This window comes from Scomber scombrus, chromosome 15, assembly GCF_963691925.1.
Source record: "Scomber scombrus chromosome 15, fScoSco1.1, whole genome shotgun sequence".
Classification (NCBI taxonomy): Eukaryota; Metazoa; Chordata; class Actinopteri; order Scombriformes; family Scombridae; genus Scomber; species Scomber scombrus.
The window spans coordinates 21221430-21246526 of record NC_084984.1 but is presented as its reverse complement, the minus strand read 5'-3'; the positions used below and the strand labels follow the sequence as shown (position 1 = coordinate 21246526).

At 40.3% G+C, this 25097-nt stretch overlaps 1 protein-coding gene across 2 annotated transcripts in view; it reads right to left on the bottom strand.

Annotated features, from left to right (window-relative positions):
- LOC133994840 (PALM2-AKAP2 fusion protein) overlaps positions 1 to 25097 on the bottom strand; it is a 75042-nt gene that overhangs the window by 15341 nt on the left and 34604 nt on the right. The window contains exons 7-8 of one of the 2 annotated variants that reach the window (XM_062434025.1): positions 23264 to 24094; positions 15954 to 16039 (exon numbers count right to left, since the gene is read on the bottom strand). In XM_062434025.1, the coding sequence (XP_062290009.1) occupies positions 15954 to 16039; positions 23264 to 24094 (917 nt within the window). The remainder of the gene's footprint in view (positions 1 to 15953; positions 16040 to 23263; positions 24095 to 25097) is intronic. The other variant, XM_062434026.1, reaches the window with a different exon arrangement.

Sequence of the window (25097 nt, the reverse complement as noted above, 5' to 3'; positions counted from 1 at the left end):
TATATATATATATATATATATATATATATATATATATATATATATATGTATATTATTTTTTCTCACTTCATTAGTTTAACCCTAGTTAGCACATTTCTTTCACTTTACTGTGGAAACTTGACCTTGTGTCAATGATAACAAAATAAACCAGGTGTTTTACACATGGAGGGACTTGGTTTGGCACTGGTCACTACAAGCATAATCATTACATGTAGTAGGCTTTTTGCCACTTTATGTCCCACCTAGCATTTCATAATCAACAAAGAAATACTTTAAAAGACAATTTTGGGAGACTTCTCTTGCTCTGTAAAATCCTTTAACTTTAGGTTTATGAAATGATCATTTTACTGACAGTTCATTAGGGAATCAGGACCCATGTTGCAACCACATGGGTGGTCTAAAGCTCAGAGGTTATTCTCTTCTGTAGCTGCAAAGGAAACTCTGCAAAACCCAAGCTATGCCTCCTGTCAGAGAGTGACAAACAGCAGCTGTTCACTACAATAACCGTTAACCTCACGAGATACATTAATGGCTACAATGCACAAAACAACACAACAAACAAACAAACAAACAAACAAACAAACAAAACGAAAAACAAAATGAACGTGAACTGAACCTCTCAAAGCAAAACCCCTTTTAAAATGTCCTGCTTTCAAACGAGAAATCACAAGTTATTGGTGAGTTCCCAAGCTAGAAATAACTCAGAGCCATATGATGAAGAGAAATCGGTCACAGAAAATTGGGACAGTAACCCAATTATTGTGTATGCACTGAGGGGGACACAAGTTCAATAACTGGATGGGTCGTAAAACACAAAGAGACTTGTGATGGTCATCATGACAGCGCATGTGATTTATAGAGGGGGAGAATTAAAGACTATAAAGTCCAGGAAGAGACAAACTGTGATAAACGAAGAGAGATATTATTAGAAGAAGGGCAAAGACTGAAGACAGTACATCACAGGACATGTGACGGTTTATTCATGTGCATGTGTCTCAGTGTGAAGTCACACAACTGGGTCAACACTATCGAGTCATTAAAGAGAAGTGCCCAGAGCAGTCTTATGTCATGGAGGCTGATCATGATTGATCAGAAACACAGCAATGACACACTTAACACTGCAGCGTGCCAGACACAAATGTCCATAGACACACATATACTGTACACACAGTACAAATACAATACAAACACAGACAATTTTGCACATGCAGTAAGAAATGATGGTGTTTAAGTGAGTAAGAATGAAACAATGTTATGGAAAATACTCTTTTATAATTAGGTCATGTGCCTCGTGGCTGCAGGGTACACAGTTTGTTTCTCCATCTGTGTGTCTATCAGTTCAAATTAGCAAACAGTATAGGGGAAGTTCACTTGTGAAACACAAACACAGACACTAAAACAGTATTTCATTGAGGTCTTGTGGTCATGATTCACTGGAACATAATATGGTTGTGATGGTTATTAAATCTTGAGTAATTCAAAACTGTTTTGCATGTTGAGTTTCATGTGTTCCTAATTCTTTATGACAAATGCTTCCACCCTGAAAGTTAAGAGAGGTCTAAAAATATGAGAATATATGAATTTTAAAGCACTGTTTTCAAAATAAATCCAATGTGTTGTCTTAAATCTCACTGGTCAATCCCTCTATGACAGACTACAAAACCAATAGGCTGAAGTCACAGCTAACCATCCATAACCCACCATGTTTTGTAGTTTTGCATTTTACAGTACACCAAAAATACATATAGAAGACATTATGCCTTCTTCCATGAATGAGCAAGAAATGGTGTTTAATAGGGTAGAGCTGCAATAATTAGTCGATTAATCGATCTTAGTCTTCTTTGATAACCATTTAAAAAATGTTCTAGTTCCAGGTCCGTAAATGTGAATAGTTTCTGGTTTCTTTAGTCGTTTGTGATAGTAAACTGAATATCTTTGGGTTGTGGATTGTTAATTGGGGCACAACATTACAGGTTTGTTTGAAAATTGGGCTTTGAGAAACAGTCATTGACATTTTCACCATTTTTGACTAATCGATCAGTCAAAAAAAAGAAAAAATCAACAGATCACCTGATACTGAAACAAATGTTATGTGCAGGTCTATGGTGGAGTATTTCTTTAAAGTGGCAATCGACTTTTTACGTATAAATTTAGCCCAGTCTGATGTGTGTCATACCAACATGTTTGACGATAATGTGATTTGGTGCCTCTCCAAACTCCTCAGCCTTGTTAACAATTGGCTGCTGCAGGTTTAAAATAAAACATGACTGAACCAGAATGGTCTAACGCTTACTTCAAAGTTATTTAAAGAATGATTTTGTCTTTTCCAGAAAAGGATGGAAGGCTTCATAGTGAAGAAAAATGTCATTCAACTGCTGTACATTTAACATAAATCATCATAAATATGCAACGTTTTTTTCTCCAGGCTTTAAAGCTCCATCAAACAGAAAACTCTTCCCATAAAAGCTGCCAAAAGTGAAAGGTCAGACTCTATTTTAAAAACAGTCAAGACCTGAAGATAATGATACCAAAATAAAAAGATGGAGGTGAGCACTTTTAAGAAAAGAAGACAAATGATGCTGCAAAGTAAAGGAAGCAGCTGACTGGATAAAAGCCTATCACAGCTCGCTGGTCATCTAAACAGGAAAAAAGGAAGCTGTGCTAACTTGTATCCAAGGAAATGGCCCTCAACACAGGAAACACACCAAAAACTTGAGGCCACCTGTGCCAGAACACACAAAAGCTCAGACTACGTGCAACATGCTGTTAAGGTCGCCGAGGTCAACATTCGGCAAGACAAATAATCTGAAAGACAACAACAACTCAATGCAAAAATAGACTCAAAAATGAAACCATAAAAGCATTCAAATGTCCTCTTTGTAAGTCTGAAAATGAGCTTATTTAGTTCTTAATTTTACACATTTAAATTCATTTAAATGTAAATATTCAAGACCTGGTTTAATCTAATGCACAGTAAGCTGTTAGTGTTGAAGCAATGCCCACAAAGCCTCACAAGGACATTTGGGGACGTCACAGTCCACAGCCAAGCCGAACAGTATCAATAAAGCAATGTCCACTCCTGTTCAAGGACTAGCATAGTAAAGCTAGTGTGTCTGTTGCTTACCTCTGGCCAAGACACACAAGCACAGTGACGGCATATCGCAACACCGCAAAAGAATAATAAAGAAGGCAATTTTCACCTACCCACTGCCAGAGAGAGTGAAACAACAACCAGACTGAAATCATGTCAAGATGCCTTTTGAGCTTTTGAGTGTGTCACACAGAGGAATGCATTGCATGTCCCAACTCATGGTAACTATTTACATCCCATTTCGAAGCCTCTCATGACACCACTAGCACTCAGACCCCCTGAGACCCTTTCGTGAAATGACAACAAAGGGCCCAACGGGCGCTGGAGTGAGACTCTCCAGGCTGAATACTAATGCTACACTTGCACACACACACACACACACACACACAACGTTCACAGATGGAGAGCTCTTTTTAAACAGAAAGGTCTGTAGTCAGAGAGTGTGACCAGTGGTGTACACAAGCTCTCCAAGCACAGAGTAAGCGAGCCAGACGAACGCTCCCTTACACAAGTACAGGAATAACTGGGACAAAACAGCATCTAGCAGCGACACTGAACAGCCATCCATTATTAGTTATGTCTTGGACTGAACACAGTGCACCACAACTGTATTTTTAACTGGAGCCCAGATCTGTGTGTATAATAATAATAATTCATACTGTGAAAGTAAAACAAACTGTACTTTGCTGGGATGGCTGCCTGGTGAAATGGTGCTCTGTGTGTGTATTATGTGACCATTAATGCACAGCAAGTCGGTCACGGTTGCAAAATAAGCTCAGTTTAAAAACCTTTCGCAAAAACACAGGTCACCCCGATCACCCTGAATGCCCTGTTTTGGCAAGCTGCGCATTACACTGCTTGTACACAAAGACACTGACTTCTGCCGGCCGGAACCAAGAAACAGCTATCAATAGATAGAGTATAAAAAGGGAATTTGATACATTTCTAATAAATAGAACACACCAGACATCTTAAATAACGAGTTATGTGGAAAACTGAAAAAATATCCATCTGAACATAAATGCAATTTTGAAAGAAACAGCTGAAATGTGGAAGTTTTCCATCAAATTAGATTGGAGGACTGATATTTATTTGATTTCTGCCACAATGATCAGTCTGAGACATGTTTAGACTAACTAATTTGACCATGTTTTTGACCCGTTCAGTTTAATCCTACTGCAGCTGAACACATCATTTCTGTCATGTTATCAGTGATTGTCCAGCTCCAGAGGAAATAAGAAAATGTGACCATTGAAAAACTTTTCTTGAAATTGCCCCACCTCCCTTCCCTTCCTTTCCCTCTCCTGGTTACGTAACAGTCCAACTCTGCCCTGCTGTTAAACCAGCAGGACACAGTACTTGCTGTCAACTATCATTCCCTTTGTTTCATATCACATCATACACACACACACACACACACACACACAACGATGCAACGCGACCATTAAATGACCACAACCGTTTCAAAACACCACCCTGTAAGAGTATAATAACTCACAGATCCAGTCTTACAGGCACTGAACAAACAAATGCAAGCCTCTATAGAACTGACCGTGATGCAAGAAATAAGAGGAGCATTGTGCAGGAAATAAGCAAAGGATGAACATGAAGGAACAAATCTTCAGTAGAGGAGGAGGGGACACACGGATGTCTGTGTGTGTGTATGTGTGCATGTGTGTGTGTATGTTTGTGTGTGTGTGTGTATGTGTGTATGTGTGTGTGTATGTTTGTGTGTGTGTGTGTGTGTGTGTGTGTGTGTGTGTGTGTGTGTGTGTGTGTGTGTGTGTGTGTGTGTGTGTGTGTGTGTGAGAGTTTGTGTGCGATTGAAGAGAAAGCCACTGAGCATATAATTGTAATCCTTTCTCAGCATGAATCAGCCCATTTTAGCATTTTGTCCCACAGGACTCTAAATGCCACAGGGACCACACACTGAGGCTAACTGGCTAACAGGCCAGCAGGCTAAAGGTTTTGAATATAATATAATCATCTAAAGCAAAAGTAATGTGAGGGGCCATTAGCTTCATGCAAAATGCAGTGGCTTTTTTTAATTTGTTTGTTTTGTTTTGTTTTTATAGCAATTTCGCACACAAATTGCTGGTTTATTTGTTTTATTATCCAAACAGAAATATCACAACAATCCATGCTGCCTCCTGGTTGCCAACGAACAACGTGGTCAATCTGTATCAGCCAGTCACACATCATTATGACTATGAATCAACCCGTGACTGTTGATGCTACATGCAGCAATCAATCAGCTCAAATCAGCAGTTCAAATTTAGCATCGCATTAAATGCACTGTTTGAGCCAAAGATCAGATTAGTGATTTACATTACAGCATTGAGCTTTCACTGGTGGAGTTAAATTTAGACAGCTTGACACACACCTAACAAAACACACCACAGGCAAGCTAATTAGTTGATTTGTTATCACTACATGTCGCTGATTGGATGGCATAATTTGTCAAACGCAGCACTTTTAGACTTCATGGTAGAGCTAACATGATATTAGTTCTAAAATAATGACATCATGTCTGAAATACAATCTGAATGAATATCTGAATAAAAGTTCAGTGAGTACTCAAGTCACTCTACAGAAATCACACTACAATGGCTAAAATGGACTACTATTATGGTGTGTCTGACCTTATCATCCATCACCAGCGTACTCCTCTCCGGCGTGAGCTGATTGATCATGTAACAGACTGGCATTTGCACTGATTCTAGAAATAGCATCCCATCCATAGCGTTTGACACTGCATGGTTTCTGACCTGGTCAGAGCAGCACTTAAAATAATTATAAAAGCATTCGGTTATACCCGATCATCAGACAAAACACATCAGTGCTGCTGCTCTGAGAGAATTAACTTCTTCCCAGTGTTAGCTTATAGCATTAACTAGCTCTGTTCTGCCTCACACTGAGAAGAGTAGTGTGTTAATCACCTGTCTATTTCAGGAAACCAGCTCATTAGCCTGCAGTATTTAGACAGGAAGGAGTCTTCACACAGGAAGTGAGACAGAAAACATGCCTGAGCAGTATTTACAGGGAAATATAGTGATTTCAGTATTTCTCTTTTATTTAGAGAAGCACTATTTTTAGTTATAATACATATTGTGCATTCAGTGCAATTTCAAGAGTATTTTGAAATATGGTAGCACTCATTTCGAGCTCATTTTAAGTTCAATAACATCTGAGTGGAAATGAAAAGATTCATATTTATTAAAAAACAGAGTTAAAACCCTTTAGTGAGCTTCATATTGAATTATTCCAGCTTCCATGCTTGTGTACATTTTAAAAATATAAAACTCACTCCCAGTAAATTCCTGAAGCACTTTTCCAAATCAAATAACAAACAAAGTATGTGTTACCATACTTGAGTAGATCTTCCCAAAGGCTTGACATGACACTTAACCATTAATACTTCACCTCTACAAGTGTTGACCTTCGCCCCAAAAATCCAAATCCTAACCTTTAAAGTCTATGTAAAGTAAGAATAAATATGTGTTCTGAGTTTGACATACCACAGAAAAGTGTGTTGTTAACCATCCTGCCAAATTTGAATGATTAAAAAAATCGCCAAATATATGAAATTAGGCTTCAAAGTTGTGTAAAAGTCTGTCTATTTCTCAGCTTCCAAACGCTGTGGGAGTGGCCGCCGAGTTCGCTGAAACCCCGCCCCCTACCAAGTGTCACCTGTCAATCAAAGTCACCACCTCTGCCAGAAACATGGACGCTAGGCCTGAGAGCTTTCTACTGCTAACTCAGCTGCTAGCTCGACGGCTAGCTTGGTGGCTAACTCGGCGGTTAGCTCGGCGGCTAACTCAGCTAACTGGCTAACTGTAGACTGTAGTAGTAGTGTGCGCTGAATGTATTTATACCCCTATAGCAGCAGGGGCGGGTTTATGCTCCGGTGTGTAACCGTGCTATTGGTTACCGGTTATGTAATCGCCGGGGAGATTTTCAGACCCGTCCATTAAATCCAGACACAGAAAACTTGAAACACAGTTTGTGAAGCCTAGCTCCACAATTCAAATCTAAATGGTTGAAATGGTTTTTACACCTTTTTTAGAAATAAATGTATGACCTATTTAATGTGTTTAGAAGAAAATGTCTGAATTCACTTTACACAGTCTTTAAGAAAAACTCCTTCTCGGATCCTATTACACAGCATCAGGCTTTGACGGTCAGTACATTCCATGAGTTATTTTATGATTAAGTTTTGTAATTTAATGTGTTGGTGTTCCCGGATTTGTTGTAATTCCCCAACAACCTTCCATCTACCCACAGGAATATCCCTAAATTATTATTTCATCCAGCTGAGAGAGCAACTGTGATCATGATAGCAGCAGTACTGTAAGTGCACAGAGTGAGTTTCACAGTTGGTTAAAAAAAAAGAAAAAGAAGTAAGAGCTGCACCCTAGAAGTCTGCGTAACCCCCCCCCCCCCCCCCCCCAAAAAAAAAAAAAAAATCCTGCACTCCTGCCCGCAAATCTGTCTGCCACCACATCCCAAAGGAAATATAAGACACATGCACTCTTTACAGATGTTTCTTAAGGCAATGGAAACAAACAGTGGATCCTTTTTTTTTTATGGATCGCGTCTTCCAGTCTTGAATAGTTACGAGTCGCTTCCCACAGTGACAGATACAAACCAGATGTTGAAACATCAGACTTCAGAGCAACATATTGTTTATAAATCAGATGTGGATTAGAGGATGGCAATTTTGTTGAGTTTTATTGAGACAAACCGAAATGAAACTAAGCCTTTATTTGGTTCCGTATTCAGAGACATGTTATTTGCTGGAAGACACGAAGCCCAGAAATAATAATCTCTTATATTAGAAAATTCCATTCTGTGCTCATAACACAGTGATGACCAGTGTATCCCTCACCTACAGCTTTTGTTTAGGGTCTTCTAGGATCCCAGTCTCCTTGTAAACCTTTTACTGTGCTAACTGTACAAACTGGCTGCTCTTTATCTTCTGACATGGATTTCCTCTTGGCAGGATACGATGAAAAAATATTTTCATTCAAGTAATTTGTCAAACCCAAATGCCAAACATCCTCCGACTTTGCTGTTCATGTAAATTGAATATATTTGGATTTTGGACTGCTTGATTGAATCAAACAAGCTATATGAAGATGTTACCTTAGGTTTTGGGATGTTGTTCTGGGGATTTCTTGCTATTTTATTAATGTAATAATCAACAAATTAACTGAAAATAAAAACAATCAATTCTCTATTGAACCTCGGCATTTAAACAAAACGAAAAATTATAACCCTAAAATAGACCCTTGAAGAAGTGCAAGTTGGACAACATGACATCACTTCCTAAAAATGCCCCGACTTTGAGGGTCCACCACTTGAATGGGTTCTCACTGGGATAAGGAACAACAACACCCACGCAGACGACGGAGCCCCGAGCCCTGCTCTCACATTCTGTAACATCTAAAGCACAAATGGCATTCTGACATTCCAGTCTCAGTCTGGAATGTGATAAAAAGAGACTTGTGCAGCTTTTCACCACCAAAACACAGCATGGTGTTACGAGATGAAGTCCTGACACGAGGGGTCAAACCTCCCTTCTGACTTCTGGGAACTACAGATAAATATTTATGCTCTGAATTAAATCAAATTGTTTATGATAACTTACTATGTGGTAAAAAAAAAAAAAAGGAAATCTTGCTCTCTCTCTCTCTCTCTCTGCTCCTGTCAAAAGACTATAATCCAATTTACAATGTTTTAAACTTTGAAATGTTCTGTTCAAAGATTTGGCCCTGCATTTTTTCATTGTGAATGTTTGCTGTAAACACAGTATTTATGTTAGCAGGTGGTTTGCACTTTGCTTTGTGTAAAATCAATGACTTCTGTTGCACAGCACAACAATAGTCGGTGGATGCTGTGGACAATAGTGGGTGGCGGAGGTTGTGTAATGGTGGCCATCACATGGCAGGCTTGTATTGTTGCGTTTCCTGCATCCCTCCAGTTCTCTTCCTCTGTGGTACACAAATATCAAAACATTGGACAAAATGCTTTCCTAAGATGGAATGCGACAAAAAAAAAGACTCTTTCACCTTGTCAAGTGCTTCATTCAAACATTTTTCTTTCATTGTCATTTTCAAAGCATTATGAGCCTCAGCTTAATATCGCAGTGGTTACTTTGAACTATTATGAACTGGGTGGAGACGAATGTCTGTAACCAACCTTGATCCTGACCTTAATTACACCAATCCTATCCTCTGAATCACTGCCCACATCTCACTTTTTTTCAGAGACTCAAATTGTTTGGTTGGTGTATCCTGTATGCTGCTTTGTACGCAAAACTAAGAATGAAGTCATTTTCTTGTGCCAGAGCCAGAATCCAATCCAAACAAAACTGGCGACAAGGATGACATCAACACAGCTTTACAGTGACTTATTTAACTGACTGACATGACTAACTTGAGTTATAGTACTGCTCCACCAAATAATGTGGACAAGATCAATATGTCAATCACTCCTGATTTAATCTCTGTAAACAGATATCTGCATAGGAATGTAGAATTGGTCAGCAATGGGACTAGATTTTGGTACCAGAAGTGTTCAGGTTTCAGTTTGTGTTCTCAGTCATATTGACCAATCGTGTCTGAGTGGGCTTTGGTTGGTTTTGGCAAGTAAGCAGGCCATGACGAAAGCATAAGAGGTTGAATGCATTGGCCGAAATGCAATCTTGGACCCCATCGCCTATTGTCTGACAATGATTTAGCTTTTTTGTACACTTCTCTGCATTCATATGTGTATACCTGCATATAGAGATTAGCCAAAATGTCATCTATACTATCTCGAGTTGCTAATCAGACTGTAAACAGGACTGGTGCATGGCAGAGGAAGTCTTGGCCTGGATATCTATTATCCTCTACACCAGAAGCCCTGAAATATTGGCTGTTGCCTACAGAGGCTAAATTGTCATCAGGTAGCTTGCCGATGGGTTGTGAGATTGCTTCTGATTAACTGGGGAGAAATTAAATGGCAATGCAGTCTGCAGTATTAATTTGAAAGGCAAATATTAAAATCATCTCTAACCTAATACCCAATGGTAACACCTATGACCAAATTAAAGGTATTATACATTATTGTGCATTTCCATTGTCACTGATACAATTTTTTCCACATTGTCATGGAAACTTATTACGACTGTATTACCAAAGATGTTATGAGAAATAAACTAGAAACACTGTGTTCCTTCAACACTTTCAGCTGTCATCCACTCCCATGGGCCAAACAAAAATAGCCACAAAGTGTCATTCACACTCCAAAGAAGTACTTAAAATTCCAGCTTGTTCAGACTTGCACAAACATGAAGAGGCTTTTAAATACTGGGGGAAATCATTATCAAGCCTCAGTCTGAGCTAGCCTGTGGGGCACTCACATGACACGCTTTCCTATGACAAACACCCAAGCCACATGTATTCTTGTCCTATTTGTGTTATCCACTCATTGTCAGCTGACCACACAAACATATTACATTTGTGAAGTGGGTTAGGGTTAGGATTAGGTGATGGCATATACACGCAGGGGTAAAACTCAAAACACACTGCAATCATGTAACATTACATCAACGACACTGAATCTATGACTGTAAGGTTTGGGACTTCATCCAATAACACAAGGCTGCAGGGTATCGGTCTCTTCCTGGAAGGCAGCCAGTGGAGGCACATCAACAGATTGGCCATTGAAAGGCCATCAGCCAGTTAATGTCAACAACACTTGGAGCCGTGTGAAGCTGAACAGACTTCCTACCAGCATCCTCCACCTCCCCCCCTCACTCGCCACGCATTCTCCGCTCTGGCAACCCCCAGCACACACACCTGCACCGCCCTTTATCTCTCCTTGTACCCATTGTCTCTTGTCATCGCACTGCTCTGTCTCTCTCATCCCGTCTCCTTCATTCCCATTTCCACCTCCTGTGCGGCATTATCAACCACCCAGCTGTTATGTAACCTGTAATTATATGTGTGTATGTGTGTGCATGTGTGCTTTCTGGGAAGAGGGAGCGGTTTGAGGGAAGAAGCCATCATTGATAACTTTGTTGTTCCTGTCAATGTTCTCGTGGTGCTGAGAGAGGTGGGGATGGAAAATGTACCTCCATGCACATACACCACTCAAACACACACACACAAAGACATTGAGCACCACTAACAGGCACTGACTGTCTCAATGGGACGTTCAGTATATGGCAGGTACCTCCTGTCATTGACTATCTAATCAACTTGGAGAGCTGGCCGTGATTTTTCTGTCCCCGGGCCTAGTGGAGGTATTGGCAAACACTCTGCCTGAATTGGCAGTTTGCTTTACTTCGTTACTTCCAGAATCAGCAAGCAATTTCAAACGGTGACAAAACAAAGTGATGAGTGTGGCTGATGAGCTATTCTAAACAGAGTTAGGGCAATAAAAACAGACCGAAACCTCCACCACAATTTTGCCAACCCTCAAATTTAATCTCACCAATCACATGTTGAGCCATGTTCCCCAATGAAGTTAACTGCCTCAAGTGGATGCTCCAAAAATATTCCTCAAAAAGTGCTTTAACATACCAATTGCCCATTCTGTGCCATGATGTTGATACAAATGGTGAAGGAAACTGATCTAACTGCTTTTGCCTCCTTGCTTCTTCTTGCCAGGTGGCTGCATTTGCTTTTCTTACAGACACTGCTGTGTAAACTGTTTGCAAAATAAATAAAGCTGTCCAAGATTTACTAGAAATGAAGACATCTCTTTACAGAGCGACTGGAAGACTGTTCATAGAGACATGCCTGATTTCTGGAGCCTCCATCACCCCTTCAGTATTGCACTGGTCAGCTGCATGCAGGCAAAATGTCAGCAACTCTACAGTGAGGTGAAATCAATCAGCAGGGATTGAAAGTGATGTGAAGACAAGGTCATGGTAAGTTGTTTTTCCCCCAGTGGCTTCTTGACTTCAAGTTATTCTGACAGTGGGAAGATTCATTTTCCTTTAAAAAACCCAGAATGTGGTGGGTGGGTGTATATAACTAGAATATTTCAGCACCATGAGTCTGCATTTTCAGATATTAGTCAGCAAACAGCTGTAACACTGAGCTACAGTACATAGGAAAAAAAAGATTAAATCTCTAAGATACTTGGTCTAAACTGAAAAAAATGCCTCTGGTGCTTTCATCCAGCAACAAGAGGACAGAAAACAGCCAATAAGATCCAGCTTGGCAATGTCCATCCCTCATTGAGCATGGACATTGTCAAAGTGTGCTACCAAAGAAATGCAAGTTGCTTGGCAACACCACCAGGATAAAGAAAAAGACAAGAAAATCTGGATAAAATTAATAAAGTCTGACTTCAGGTGGCTTGCTCTGGACATGTGCCAGCTCTCTCTTTGGTTTGATCCCATGCTACTTTTCTGACACACATGCACATTCATGACTGATGCTACTTCCCACCTTTTTGAAATTGTATGCAAGCAGCAATATCCAAAAGGCAACGAGTGAGTGCTTTTTGGCAGGGGCGAGGCTGAAAGTGTGTGCACTGCAACTTGAACATCATGTTGAGGTTTAATCAAATGTTTTTAAAAGAGCAAGATCGTTTAGCTAAACTGCCTGTCAGCCTAAGAAATACAATACACAGCTTACAAGTAATGTTTAATGAACACAAGATAATGAGGCCCTATGTCACCAGATAAATGGGGAAAACAGACAGGACAAAATCAATCTGAGTAAACAGCAAATCTACAACATAACAATGTTTTTGGTGTGCAGTACCAACAATACAGTATCTCTGCCTCTGCTAAGTCATTCAGCCTGTGTGGATGATGAAATCCAGGTTAAGGTCATTCCTATATCTAGGTTAAAGTGATGTAGAGGAGGAGGAGGAGGAGCACAGAGAGAAAGAGAGATGTAGAGGCTACTGCAGCAAGCAGTCTGGTCCACTGACCTCCTTTGGCTGTCTTTCTCTCTGGAGAAGAGGGTGCAGTATCCAGTGTCCTCCCCACTTTAAAGCTAATCAGTGTCATTACAGCCTCTGTTTCTATTAGCCAGTAAAACACACACAACCTTCCCTCAGCATGCAAAAAAAAAGCCCAATAGACCCCCAGCTGACACACACACACACACCCTCCAACTACAGGCTCTACTTTCACTCAATCCCTTCCTATGAGTTTTTCTTCACTGCATCTTCAGTTAACATAAAGAGGTTATATTTACAGTTATCAATCAGACTTTAGCTTAAAATCAAGTTACCTGTGTGGAGAAGGAGCAACGCGCTGATCCCCGGGAGCTCCTTACGACCGACTAGTTATCAGCTAATGACCGGGACAGGATTAGTTTTTTAACGACGGAGGCGTAACCGATCTGCTGGCCCTTACTTCTTCTTGTTCTTCTTTTTTTCCTTTGTCTTCTTCTTCTTCTTAAACGTTCACCTTTAAAAAGAAAACGAGTCCGCAGCTGCTGCACCACCGGCCAGCAGGACGTTAAATGTAACAAACAGAGAAGAGAGGTAGCTGAACGGATGCACGCAGTACTTTAATGACGGTACCGGCAGCCTCTGACTGGGATGACATTGAGCTCCTTTTACGCGCCAGCTTTTCCAACCGGCGGTTCCCTCCTCCTCTTCCTCTCCTCCTCCTCTTCCTCTGCTCTAGCCCCCCCACCTCTCTCTCTCTCTTTTTTTTCTAGGCACGCGCGCTGAATAATGCAGGGCTCGTGAGGTCCCGGGAGTGTTTTCTGTCCTGTTCCAGAGACAATCAGTGAGCGAGCCACTGGCGCGAGCACCAGCCTGCACAATGAGGCCGACGCGCGCTGATCAGGTTACCCCTGCACTGCCTTTCATTCATTTCATTCAGCTGCAAAACAATCTGACTGCAGCCCAGCCATGCCCCCCACCCCCCACCCACAGTCCTGCTTCTGTACCCCATCTCTCTGCCCCCCCATCGACCCCCCACTCAAATGTGCTCAGGTGGCTTTTTCCAGACAAACAAAAACAAACTCAGAAGCCTCCAGAACTGGCAGAGGTAGACTAGCCTACATTTACTCACCTACTATACTTAAGAACAACTTTACATAGTTGATTTATATGATATGCCTCTTCATAGGCCTGTACAACCTGTGAAAAGCTTGTATTACAAACCAGGAGTGTGGAGTCAAAAGTGCCAAATGTTATTATCAGACAGGAAGACATTTGAAAAGACTGATTTTGCATCATGGGAAGTGTAGGACTCAAGACAGGATTCGATTTTGACCCTAACCCTAACCCATTCTTCCTTCAGTTTGTCTCTCACAAGCGTCTCAGCTTTATGGAAGTATGGTTTATCCACTACCACTACATCACAGTTAGGCTATAATTACCAGTTAGCGGATAAAAGCTTACTTTAATAAAACAAAACAAAATTAATAAATATGATGTCATTCTCTTTAATGTATCAGTAATAATAATGCAGTAGTAATAATATTATAACACTCAAAGGGGTCATTCTGCGTAATGAATAGGCCTACTTTTACTTTATGCACATTCTGCTTATATACTTCCATACTTTTACTGACATAAACCTTTTACTGGTAATGGATTTGTTTGTTTGTTTGTTTGATATTGTAGTGTTACTATTTGTGCTTAAATAAAGGATCAGAGTGGGAAATTGAATACAAAATAAATCAAATATTAAGTTTAATAAATAAATAAATATTACTGAACAGCATGGCTGTGTGCCAAAAATACATACAAATTATATATCAATATGTACAACATAGAAAATAAAATGTACTATACAGGAATAATAATATAGCCACCATAAACTTAAACCTCACCACACTGCATGGCCAGATATAACTCCCCATAGAAATGTTAAAGTACAGCATTAAATTGATACTATAGAAGTTATAAAAAAAAAAGTACTGTAAGGTAAATGTATCATTAAGTATCACAAATATAGTGTAAATTCCCTTAAGGCATATAATAGTGGTACAACATAAAACAGGCAACTGCCTCAGGGCTCCATAACTCTCAGGTGCTTACTCTGTGTCAACTGGTTTGTGCTTATTTAACTGAAATCTTCTTTCAAAATATGCCTCACTAAATCACTATGTGAACTGGAGAGCTGTCAAAACCTAGCTTTAAGACCTTCAATATTTCATTACTTTGCTTACATTGTATATTACTCAATTCATTTGTGTTTAATTAAATTACCACACAGCATATCTGGGGCCAGGTAGCATTCCAGCATAACTGTACATAATGCACAGGAGGTGGGTTCATGTTTGCCCAAGGGGCCCCCCTGCAGGTAAAGTGGATAGAAATACCAGACATTACAGTAAAGTTATATTAAATTTACTGTTGAATGCCATAATCAAGATAGTAATATTACAGCATACAAAAACTGCCCATTTGAGAAGAACTCACAGTTCCACCATGTCCATATTCTCAGTGTGGTCATGTTGCTCTTCCTATGATTTGTGATTCGTGTTGTTTTGAACTGACACACAAACATGCACACACACACACACACGCACACACACACACACACACACACACACACACACACACACACACACACACACACACACACACACACACACACACAGGCCATCTTAGTGAGTGGATAATGGAAATCATAGCTTGAAAGCCTGTAATTCTCCGTAAAAGGTGGTGTTGTCTGAGCCATGTTTTGCAGGAGGTGGTGGTCTTCCCATACTCTTTTAATGTCAAACAAAGATTTCTGACAAATGTGAGAATACATTATGTGTAGAATATCTTACCGTGCCCACAGTTGTAACTATATAGTGTAGTTCTGGGGGTAAAACATCTGTGCCAGACTGTAAAGGATTCAAATAATTACATTATTAGATACACACAAATACACGGTACTCACCATGGCAGTGTGAGGATGTCTGGCTGGAATTGGAGCTTGATACCCATTTGCTGTTGTCACGGCAACCCCTGGTGTTTGGTCATAGCCTATGATTTAAAAAAAAGATTAGTTATTGTTACCAACTCTCATCTCTGTTAATCATCATCCTCTTCCATATTCACTTGCCCCTGTGGGTGATCTATAATTATGCTAGTGTACTATCTTTTGTGAAGTTTTTCCAAAATACAGACTTTTTCATTAACTGAGAAAAACAGTCATGTTCTGGCTCTATATCTGATTTTGAAATGAGTTTCTTACAACCTAACAGGTTGGATTCTTGCAAATGAGGTGAAGACATGAGAATCTGCCTGTCCTCCATGTGTAAATCTGACACTATGAGAAGCTAATGATGCAAACATGCATCTGACATAATAATATAATAATAATATTAGCAACTTGAGATGTATTGGCACAGCCTGCATGTATGCCAGTGTGGTGGGCTGTAAATCAGTCAATTTGTAAACTGCAAACAGCTTTGGTTCAGTAAGCCATTCAGTTATCAGTATTCTCTTTAATCCAACAAGAGATGATAAATATGTAGTTCTATCTCGGTCCTATTCTTTGCTTCGGCACTGACCCAGTTCCACCTCAAGTAGTCAAGTCCATCAGATTTTCTATTTGATCTTGTCAACCTCCTGACACCAACTGTCACTGCAACTGAAGGAGCTGTCCAAGTTGAAAAGTAGAACATATTGATTTTGATCTACAACTGTAGAAAGACAGTGGTTAGCCATAAAGAAGTGGTGGAAGTAGCAGCAGCAGAAACAGTGGTAGCAGAAGCTTGTGGTTGTTGTAGTACTTTTACCCTAGTACTGTACATCATTTCAAGGTCATTTTACTTTACTTTAGTATTTTCATTTCATGCTACTTTTTCAGGGGGAAATTGCCTTTTTTCACTCCATTACATTTATTTGCAGCTTTGGTTACTAGTTAGTTTGCACATTAAGATATTAAATACGCAATGAGTCTAAAAAATGATATTATTCAACATTAAATTATTTAAACAGTCATGCATCAGTAATCATGATACAAATACAGTACCAGTCAAACATCTAGAAACACTTTCCCATTCACTTCAATGAGCAAGTGTGTCCAAACTTTTGACTGAGACTGTATAGATGTTGTAACACAAGCCACTCTGCATAATGAGTGCTTTTACTTATCTAACTTGTATTATTTGTTTATAAATACATTTAGCTGATAATACTTACATACTTTTACTTACAGTAAGAATTATTTTCAATATTAGATTGATAATCATACTGATATGTTTTGCAATCATATTATTAGTGGTAGTGGTGGCAGTAATAGTAGCATTATTATGGGTAGTACAACTACCCCATGAAACCTTTTACCAAAATATGACTTGGCCATGAAATCATCTTATTATTGTACTCTGATTCTGATTATTGCACTCTAATGGAACTAAAATCAGTGCAGATGAGATACTGTACATGCAGCCTAGAGCAGTCCAAATCACAGTGCTATGAAGTAAGCCTATGATACAATGTTCCACTGTAGCGTGTATTATCATCCTGTCACGTGTGTGTCTGAAACTGTATAATAATAATCTCCAGTCATGTTTTCTGTTACACACCAGGTTTTCATTATCTAACAATAAATCAATTAGTGTTTATTATCAAGGAAAACACACCCATCCGGCTGGGAGAGAGAGAGGGAGTGTGTCGTGGCCTAAATGATAATTCTGTTTTCAGCCATGATGTCTCTTAACATCATCATTTATCACCTTGTGTTATGTATTCCGAGGAAGTGTGTGACATGTTTGTGTTGTTCCCTCCCTGGTGTCTTACTCAAGAACATTAACACTCAGTCCATCATCCAAGATAGATGCACATTATCATAGGAAAGATGAGCTAGTACAACTGATACATGCAAATGAAATCTTTAAATTATTTTGTTTGCGTTGCACAGGTCGCTAATGTACTGTTCTGAACTGTACTGTATACAGTATTATTATGTGCTCAGTTCATTGCTGTGAAGTTATCCGTAGCATCAGTGAAGTTAGATGAGTTGGCATGCAGTAAGTGTTGGTGCAATGTTGCATGATTTCTCACAGAATTTACTAATCGTACCAGGGATCGCCTCAGAACTCCTGCAAAACTAGGGCATGGGGGTATCTTTATAGATTGATCCAAGTATCTATTTATACTGTTTTCATTCCTATGTACATCCATTCCATCCTCTCTACCTTTTTACCTACTTTCTCCCTATTTTATTTTCTTTAACACCATTCATACATTCATTCTATCCTTCCTCCTCCCTACCTTCCTAAATACATCCAGTACTTACCTTCCTTCTCTATATTCTTGCAGTGTGTAAGCTCATTAGATACCACAGACACAGTACAAGCCCCCACTGGAGTGTTGCAGTAATATAAGAGTGATTATTTTTTCAAGAGCAGCAGCAAGTCACCCTCAAAGAGATTACAGTATGAATTTTGCACTGCACCCTGCTCCTAGTGCTTGTACAGCCATCCTATGCTCTTGTCTTTAAAGTTTCCAACAGGAACAGACTCAGACCTTGCTGCAAATGACCCAATTTAAGTCAGTGAGCAACTACCTGTACAGGTGCAGTACCTTTAAAGAATACCCATGAGGTTATCATTTAAGCTATATTGTGATTTAGATAGCTAAATTCATGACTTGATATTCTAACAAAATGTATTTAATTATGTTTCTTTCTGCAAATTTTCTGCATTCCATTCAAGTCTAATATTCCTGGTTTTGATTTTATAAACGTAAATGATATATTGCATGTAGGCCTATCTAGTAAATATTACACTAATACTGTCTAAATATTATCAGCATACCAGTGCAGTAATTGTGTAAACCTGACTGTAATTTCTAACTCATTATGAGTGTGGGCTTTGCTTTAGTCTTGCTCTAGTTTGGTCGGTGGCTTATTTGGATCAAATACATGACTCTATAGTACATTGGACATAAACATAACATACTGAATGAGATAAGAGTTTTATAACCTGACTTTAATTTCAGGTATTCTGGTGCAACTTTGCAAAACATGAATGCCCTCTTCTTTGATTAATTACCTTAACTGGTAGAATTACAATTATGTATTTGTGTGTAATTGGTTTGGGGGTTTTATTTTATTTGAGTGAGCCCACAAAGTCATTGCACACTGCATGCATGTCAAATTTGCTTCGATCACCATTAAAGAGAAACAAATTATATTGGTCTATTGCACCCTAAACTCTGCCCTTTAAACCAACTTTGGAATAGGGGACTATTATGTGTCTTATGTGGCTGTTGAACACACTCAAATTATCACTTATATGTATAATGTAAAATGTGTGTGCATGTGTGTGCTTGTTAGTGGCAGTGGGTATTATGACAGATAAGGGGTGCAGTAAGGATAGCTTGTGATCTCTTTGTCAGCAGCCAGTGAAAAAGTGAATGTTAGAGACAGATGGAAAGAACAACAAGCAAGAGACGGCAGGGGAGCACTGGAGAAACTCAGCTTTATTGACCAAAGATAGAGAGAGGATACAGACATCAGAGAGAGAGAGAGAGAGAGAGAGAGCATGTGACAGTCAGAGACTGAAGTACAGAGTGAGCAGTCATAACTATAGAAAGGAAGAGCGAGAGAGAGAGAGAGAGAGAGAGAGGGGGGGAGAGAGAAAGAGGAGAGCGAAAAAGAGAGCGTGAACAATAGAAAATGGCTCCTTTTTTGTTTTAACAGTCCATACAACCGTGAGGGCAGGCAGACAAGAAAAAGAGAGACCCCTACAGAGCCAGAGGAGTACTGCAGGCGTGGCAGTGGGGCTGCTAAACTCAAACACGTCTGTTGTTCACGTACAGCTCCTCGCATTACATCAACAACAAGACACACAAACCCAAACAGGCAAACTGGATTGGTCAGGCTCCATTCTTAAAATCAGATTTACTATTTTAAAAATGGTATTTCCTGTTGGAGATACATGTGTAAGTGCTTCTTTGCTTTTGTTGCACATCATGTGTGTTTGTGTATGTGTGTTTGGCATACACACTAAAACTACACTTTCCAGAGTACATTTCTCTGCATAGTCTCCACACTCTTTAAAACCTCTTTTAAAAACAGTCATGCACTGAATATGTTTTGGCCAATTTGCAACACTAAACATGGTAGTGAATGGAGAATGTTTGTAGTCGACCCTGCTTACACTAGCTAGTAGGCTGCATGTAAACTTAATGAGGGGAAAAAACTACTTGGAAGAAGCATCTTGGTGTTTTTTTCCATGAGATCTGTGGTAGCAAAATCCAACTGAGAGAACAAACAATATACAAACATGGCTGTTGTGGAAAGGATGATATGAATTTAGTTGTTTTTGTCAATAAAATTACTATTTGGCTGATGAATTTCTACTTTTAGCAACCTTTGAAAAGAAAAATTAATGGAAGTCAATGGCTGCTTGGGAAATCAATCTCAAGACTCTGCAGAAGCATAAAATTAACATGATTTGTAGTTAATATATGCCATGCAAATCCATTGGTAAGATTAAGATACTAAGATGCCTTTGAGACCAACTGCAACACGTCTGGGAATGGGAGTAGACGTCAAGAGTTAAGAGAGGGTGGTGGTGGTCAGAAGAGGGGAAATAGTCAGGTGGAGTTAATTGTGAGATTACACACAGCAAAGCAGTGAAGTTAGATAATGAAAATATAAAAAGCTCTCATTTGTGCACTCATACAGTCATCATATGGCATTGTAGGACATCATAACAATGTCTAGTACCCATAATAATAATAATCTCTAGACCTCTATATAGATGTGGAAACTAAAAGAATCACTAAATAGAATATATAGAGCATATTTACATTCTTTATCTACACAGGAAACCAGACCCCGGGCCCGGTACTAGCCAATCACACAGCCAGCTGGACTGACTGACAGCAGCAGCGGTGGTCAATCACACTAAAGCATGAACAGTATGTTTGAAGGCCGACCTACAGTTCTGCACTGACGGGACAGTTTAGAGGAGATGCCATGGAATATGGTTTCTGTCTTTCATTGATTCATTTTATTACTTTAATCAGTACACAGTGCAGAGAAATATGTTCTTTAGTGTAGGGCCAGGATCTGTAAAACTGTCAAATAAATGGCTAAAGAAAAAGAAAAAGTACTGCGCTCTTTAAAAAGGTTGTCAAGGCTGTTCGGGTACCCCGGTATTACATAAGATCAGGTTTAGATTATGTCTTGAGGTGTTTTACTGTCACATTTTATTAGTTTTTTTTATTTTCATGATGCAAATAAGTAATCTTTGATGAGATTATATTAAAACCCACCTCTAACTAATATTTTTTTGGGTTTGCGGAGCCCCTAACTTTTCATCCTGACATCTTCAGTCGTGTATCTGGCCCACATAATTTGATCAATCTCAGTCTAACAGCAGATATTTCTCTGCAGCAAAGTGTAGTCAAATGGCAATATCTTTCCAGAGTGTCCATTATCTTTCAGCAGAATGAGGATGATTACTGCTTTTGAGAGATTTTCTGAAAACCAGCCATGAAAATGACCTTTAGTTTAAAATCGAAATTATGTTATAATGACACCCAGGCCACATTATTTGTAGCACCCTTGTAAACGAGGGCCTGGTTGGTGGCTGTAGCAAGAGCTGGCAGTGTTTTCAGTCTCTTTGAATTGGTAAACAGCATAATAGATCTCTGGTGGCCATCTGCAATGATTAAACAAATTTAATGACAAAAAAGATGAACATGAATTGCACATTATGTTAGACCAGTGGTCTCCAACCCTGCTCCTGGAGAGCTACTGCCCTGCATGTTTTAGGTATTGCCTCACTCTAACTCGTTATCAAGCAGCTGAGGTTCGTCAAAGGGCTTGATAACGAGTTGATTATTAGAATCAGGTGTGTTAGAGTGAGGAGATACCTAAAACATGCAGGGCAGTAGCTCTCCAGGAGCAGGGTTGGAGACCACTGTGTTAGACTAAAAGCTCATTTGAGCACAGCTGTCGTAGTGGTTATTTAGTAATCTGGTAGTATTGTTAATATTCGTCATTCACATTTTTTGTGCCCAGCCTGGTTGTGGTAACCCATGTTCATTTTCATAGCTGGAAATACATGTTCCCTCGCTGCCATAGTGTACTCATTAAGCTGCCGTTAGTTTCCTGTGCTCTTCAGCCTTTAGATACACTGGAAAAATTGGCTGTGTAGATCTTACTGGCTGCCAAAGGTGTTCCACAGCTTCTTATTGGCTGCTGAGTGATAGAATAGGAGGAAATGACCTCAGCAGTGGAATAGCTGGAGTTAATGGACAAAACACCAGACAGAGAGAGAGAGAGTGAGAGAGTCGTATTACTACTAACTACAATGTCAAAACCTCAGTTTCCCACGGAAACTGGCGTCCCAACAATTCAATGGCCTTTTTAAGTTTCAAAACAAAAGAATAATTCAGTTAACAACAGCAAACTAAAATAAAAGTCTTCTATATTTTTTTTTCTAATTTTTTTTGTTATGACTATTAATGTGGAAGAATGAAGAGGCACGTGAAGAAACCAAGGCAACAAATACCATCCTCTCCGCCCTGGTCAGACAGAGTCTGTTCAACCCCCCCTTGGGTTGTTTGAGTTCATAGGTTGGGTGTGTGGTTGTTTATGTGTGTATGTGCGTGTGTATGTTGAGACAACAGGACATAATCCAGTAACAGTTGAGAGAAAAGGAAGTAGGAAGAGAAATAAAAAAATAACTGTGTCTGTCTTTTTGAATGTTTTATAAACTGACTTATTAAAGGCGTTGAGTTGATTGTCCTTAGAGCCAGACACTGTTTGGTTAGACAGTATGGCAATGTGACTGATTGTCCATAAAGTCTTATTGACCACTGAGAGGAGTTTTACCTGGTTTAAGCTGTTTGGCAACGAACATCAATTTTCTCCATTTATCTGTCTTTTTTCATAAATATAGCAGCATGACGACAGCTTAATTCCTGCGTATTGATGTCAATTTGAATTTAAGAACTATATTGTGTTGTTTGAGGCGACGGGAGGCAGAAAAAGCAGAGATGTAGGGCTGATACTGTAACTGAGTAAAAAGTCAAAGGTCAGGTGAGTGTGTGTGCGTGCAGGTGTGTGCCAGCCGATCAGAGTCCAGATGAGGAGAAGGAAGGCAGGGCTTCTGTTAGTAACCATCCATAGACAGAGGGGAAGAGAGGGGTGGTGTGGGTAATAATAAAAGAGTGGAAGAGGGAGAAGATTCAGTCACATGAGGATGCAGCACTCGCAGCGTTTCCTCTTGTCTGTACCTGTGGGGGGGGTGAGGCCAGGTGGGGGGGGCGTGGTGGCGTCAGGATTCGCTGGGGGTGAGGAGGTGCTGTCGGGGTCACGGCCGTCAGATGACAGTTCTGTGCTGGCGGCCTCAGATGTGGCCGGCCGCCCTGACACGAGGTCTGCCGCTGTGCCGTCGATGATGGATAGGTCAGTGACCGTCTTCTCCCTCAGAGATTTCTCATCGTCTTCGTCGATCAGAACCACCTCGGCCTTCACGGCACCGTCAAAGCCTAGCAGCCGCCTGCTCTCGCTCGTGTCCTCAACGTCCTGGTAGCCGAGGAACACCATGGTGACTGGGTGCTCTGCACTGGCTTGGGGTGGGGAGGAGATCTCGTCGCCCGGGTGGACTGTGGAACTGGGCTGGGTCGTGATTGGAGCAGAGGAGGGGGGCATCATGCCCAGACGAGTCTCCCTCTGGAGGGTGACCTGGGCTGGCGGGCTTGAAGGGATGGATGGCGGGGCGCAGGAGGGTGGGGACAGATCATCTATATCTGCGGGGGAGACATAGGCCTGCGGGGCAGCTGGGGTCACCAACACCTGACCTTTCCCGCCATCTTCTCCTCGTACAGCAGGTCTGGCAGCTCGCTGGATCAGCTGGTCAACCTGCGCTGAGCTCCAACCATTCTCAACGGTGGTGGTGGACACACCTCCAGAGGAAGTGACCTCATACACAACTTTCCTGCCATCGTCGTAGACTTTGACGCCACGTGATGCTGCATCCAGCGGGCTCACACGGTTGGCTGACAGGATACGCTGCTCGCCAGTTTGTGGGTCATGCTGCACGTTGATCTCCATGGCAAACATTGCTGTTAGAAAGGGAGGCAGGGAGGGAGGGGTGGGAGGAGAGACAGGGAGGGAAGGGTGGATGCAGAAGGAGTGGGGTTTCAAGGAAGAGTGACAGGGTGGGGAGGGACCAGTGGAGGAGGTGGAGGGTTGGGGGGTGGAGGGGTTGGTGAAGGAAAAGGTGGAGGGAGTGAAGCGTGAAGATGGGGACATTGTGTTCTCAGAAAAACTGGTATTTGCAATATGTGTTTCTTATTCAAACTGCTTTATATTCAATAAGTAAAACACAAAATGTAACCTTAACGTTATCCCTTAAAAGTGCAAACCACAGATGCAGGTGAATGAAGCAGAAAAATATCTACAGTTACTTACCCTTACTGTGCCTAAACTATGTGAGGACAATTGCAGATGTTGCTGGGATTGATCTAATCTAAAATACTTAAACATACAACTCTGAAATGAACTTTCTTTTTTTCAGGTTGCGTTAAGTTCAATTATTCAGGATCCAGTTTGAGGAAATATGATCATTTTTGTCACCAAGAACTTGAGTAAATATTGGGCAAAAAAATCCCTTCAAGGTGTTTCCTGATGATAAATCAAGATGAATAATCATATGTGCGGTTTAATTCTCTTCTTAAACTTGAAGTCTTACTAAGGAAAAATCCTGAGCACATCTGAACACACTTTATCACACAGCTCAGCTTTTCCTTTTAGAAGCTTTTCCCCATGGAGCAGTCAGCAGCACTAAATACAATGATCATGTAAGATAATTGAACTAAATGCAACCTAAAAATAGATTCCCTTTTACTATCAGAACTTTTTTTGTCTTTTATTTCTAACTCAAAAAATAAACAATGAAACAACCTTCCAACTGCTGCTATTTCTAAGAGTTAAGAAGAATAAGGAATACAACTTTATCTATAAAGATAAATAATATGATCGATCCTGAACCCACAAATACCAGAACCAGAGCTAATAAGACCACTGAGACAAAACCTTGTACTGTAATAGAGCACAGTGGCACTA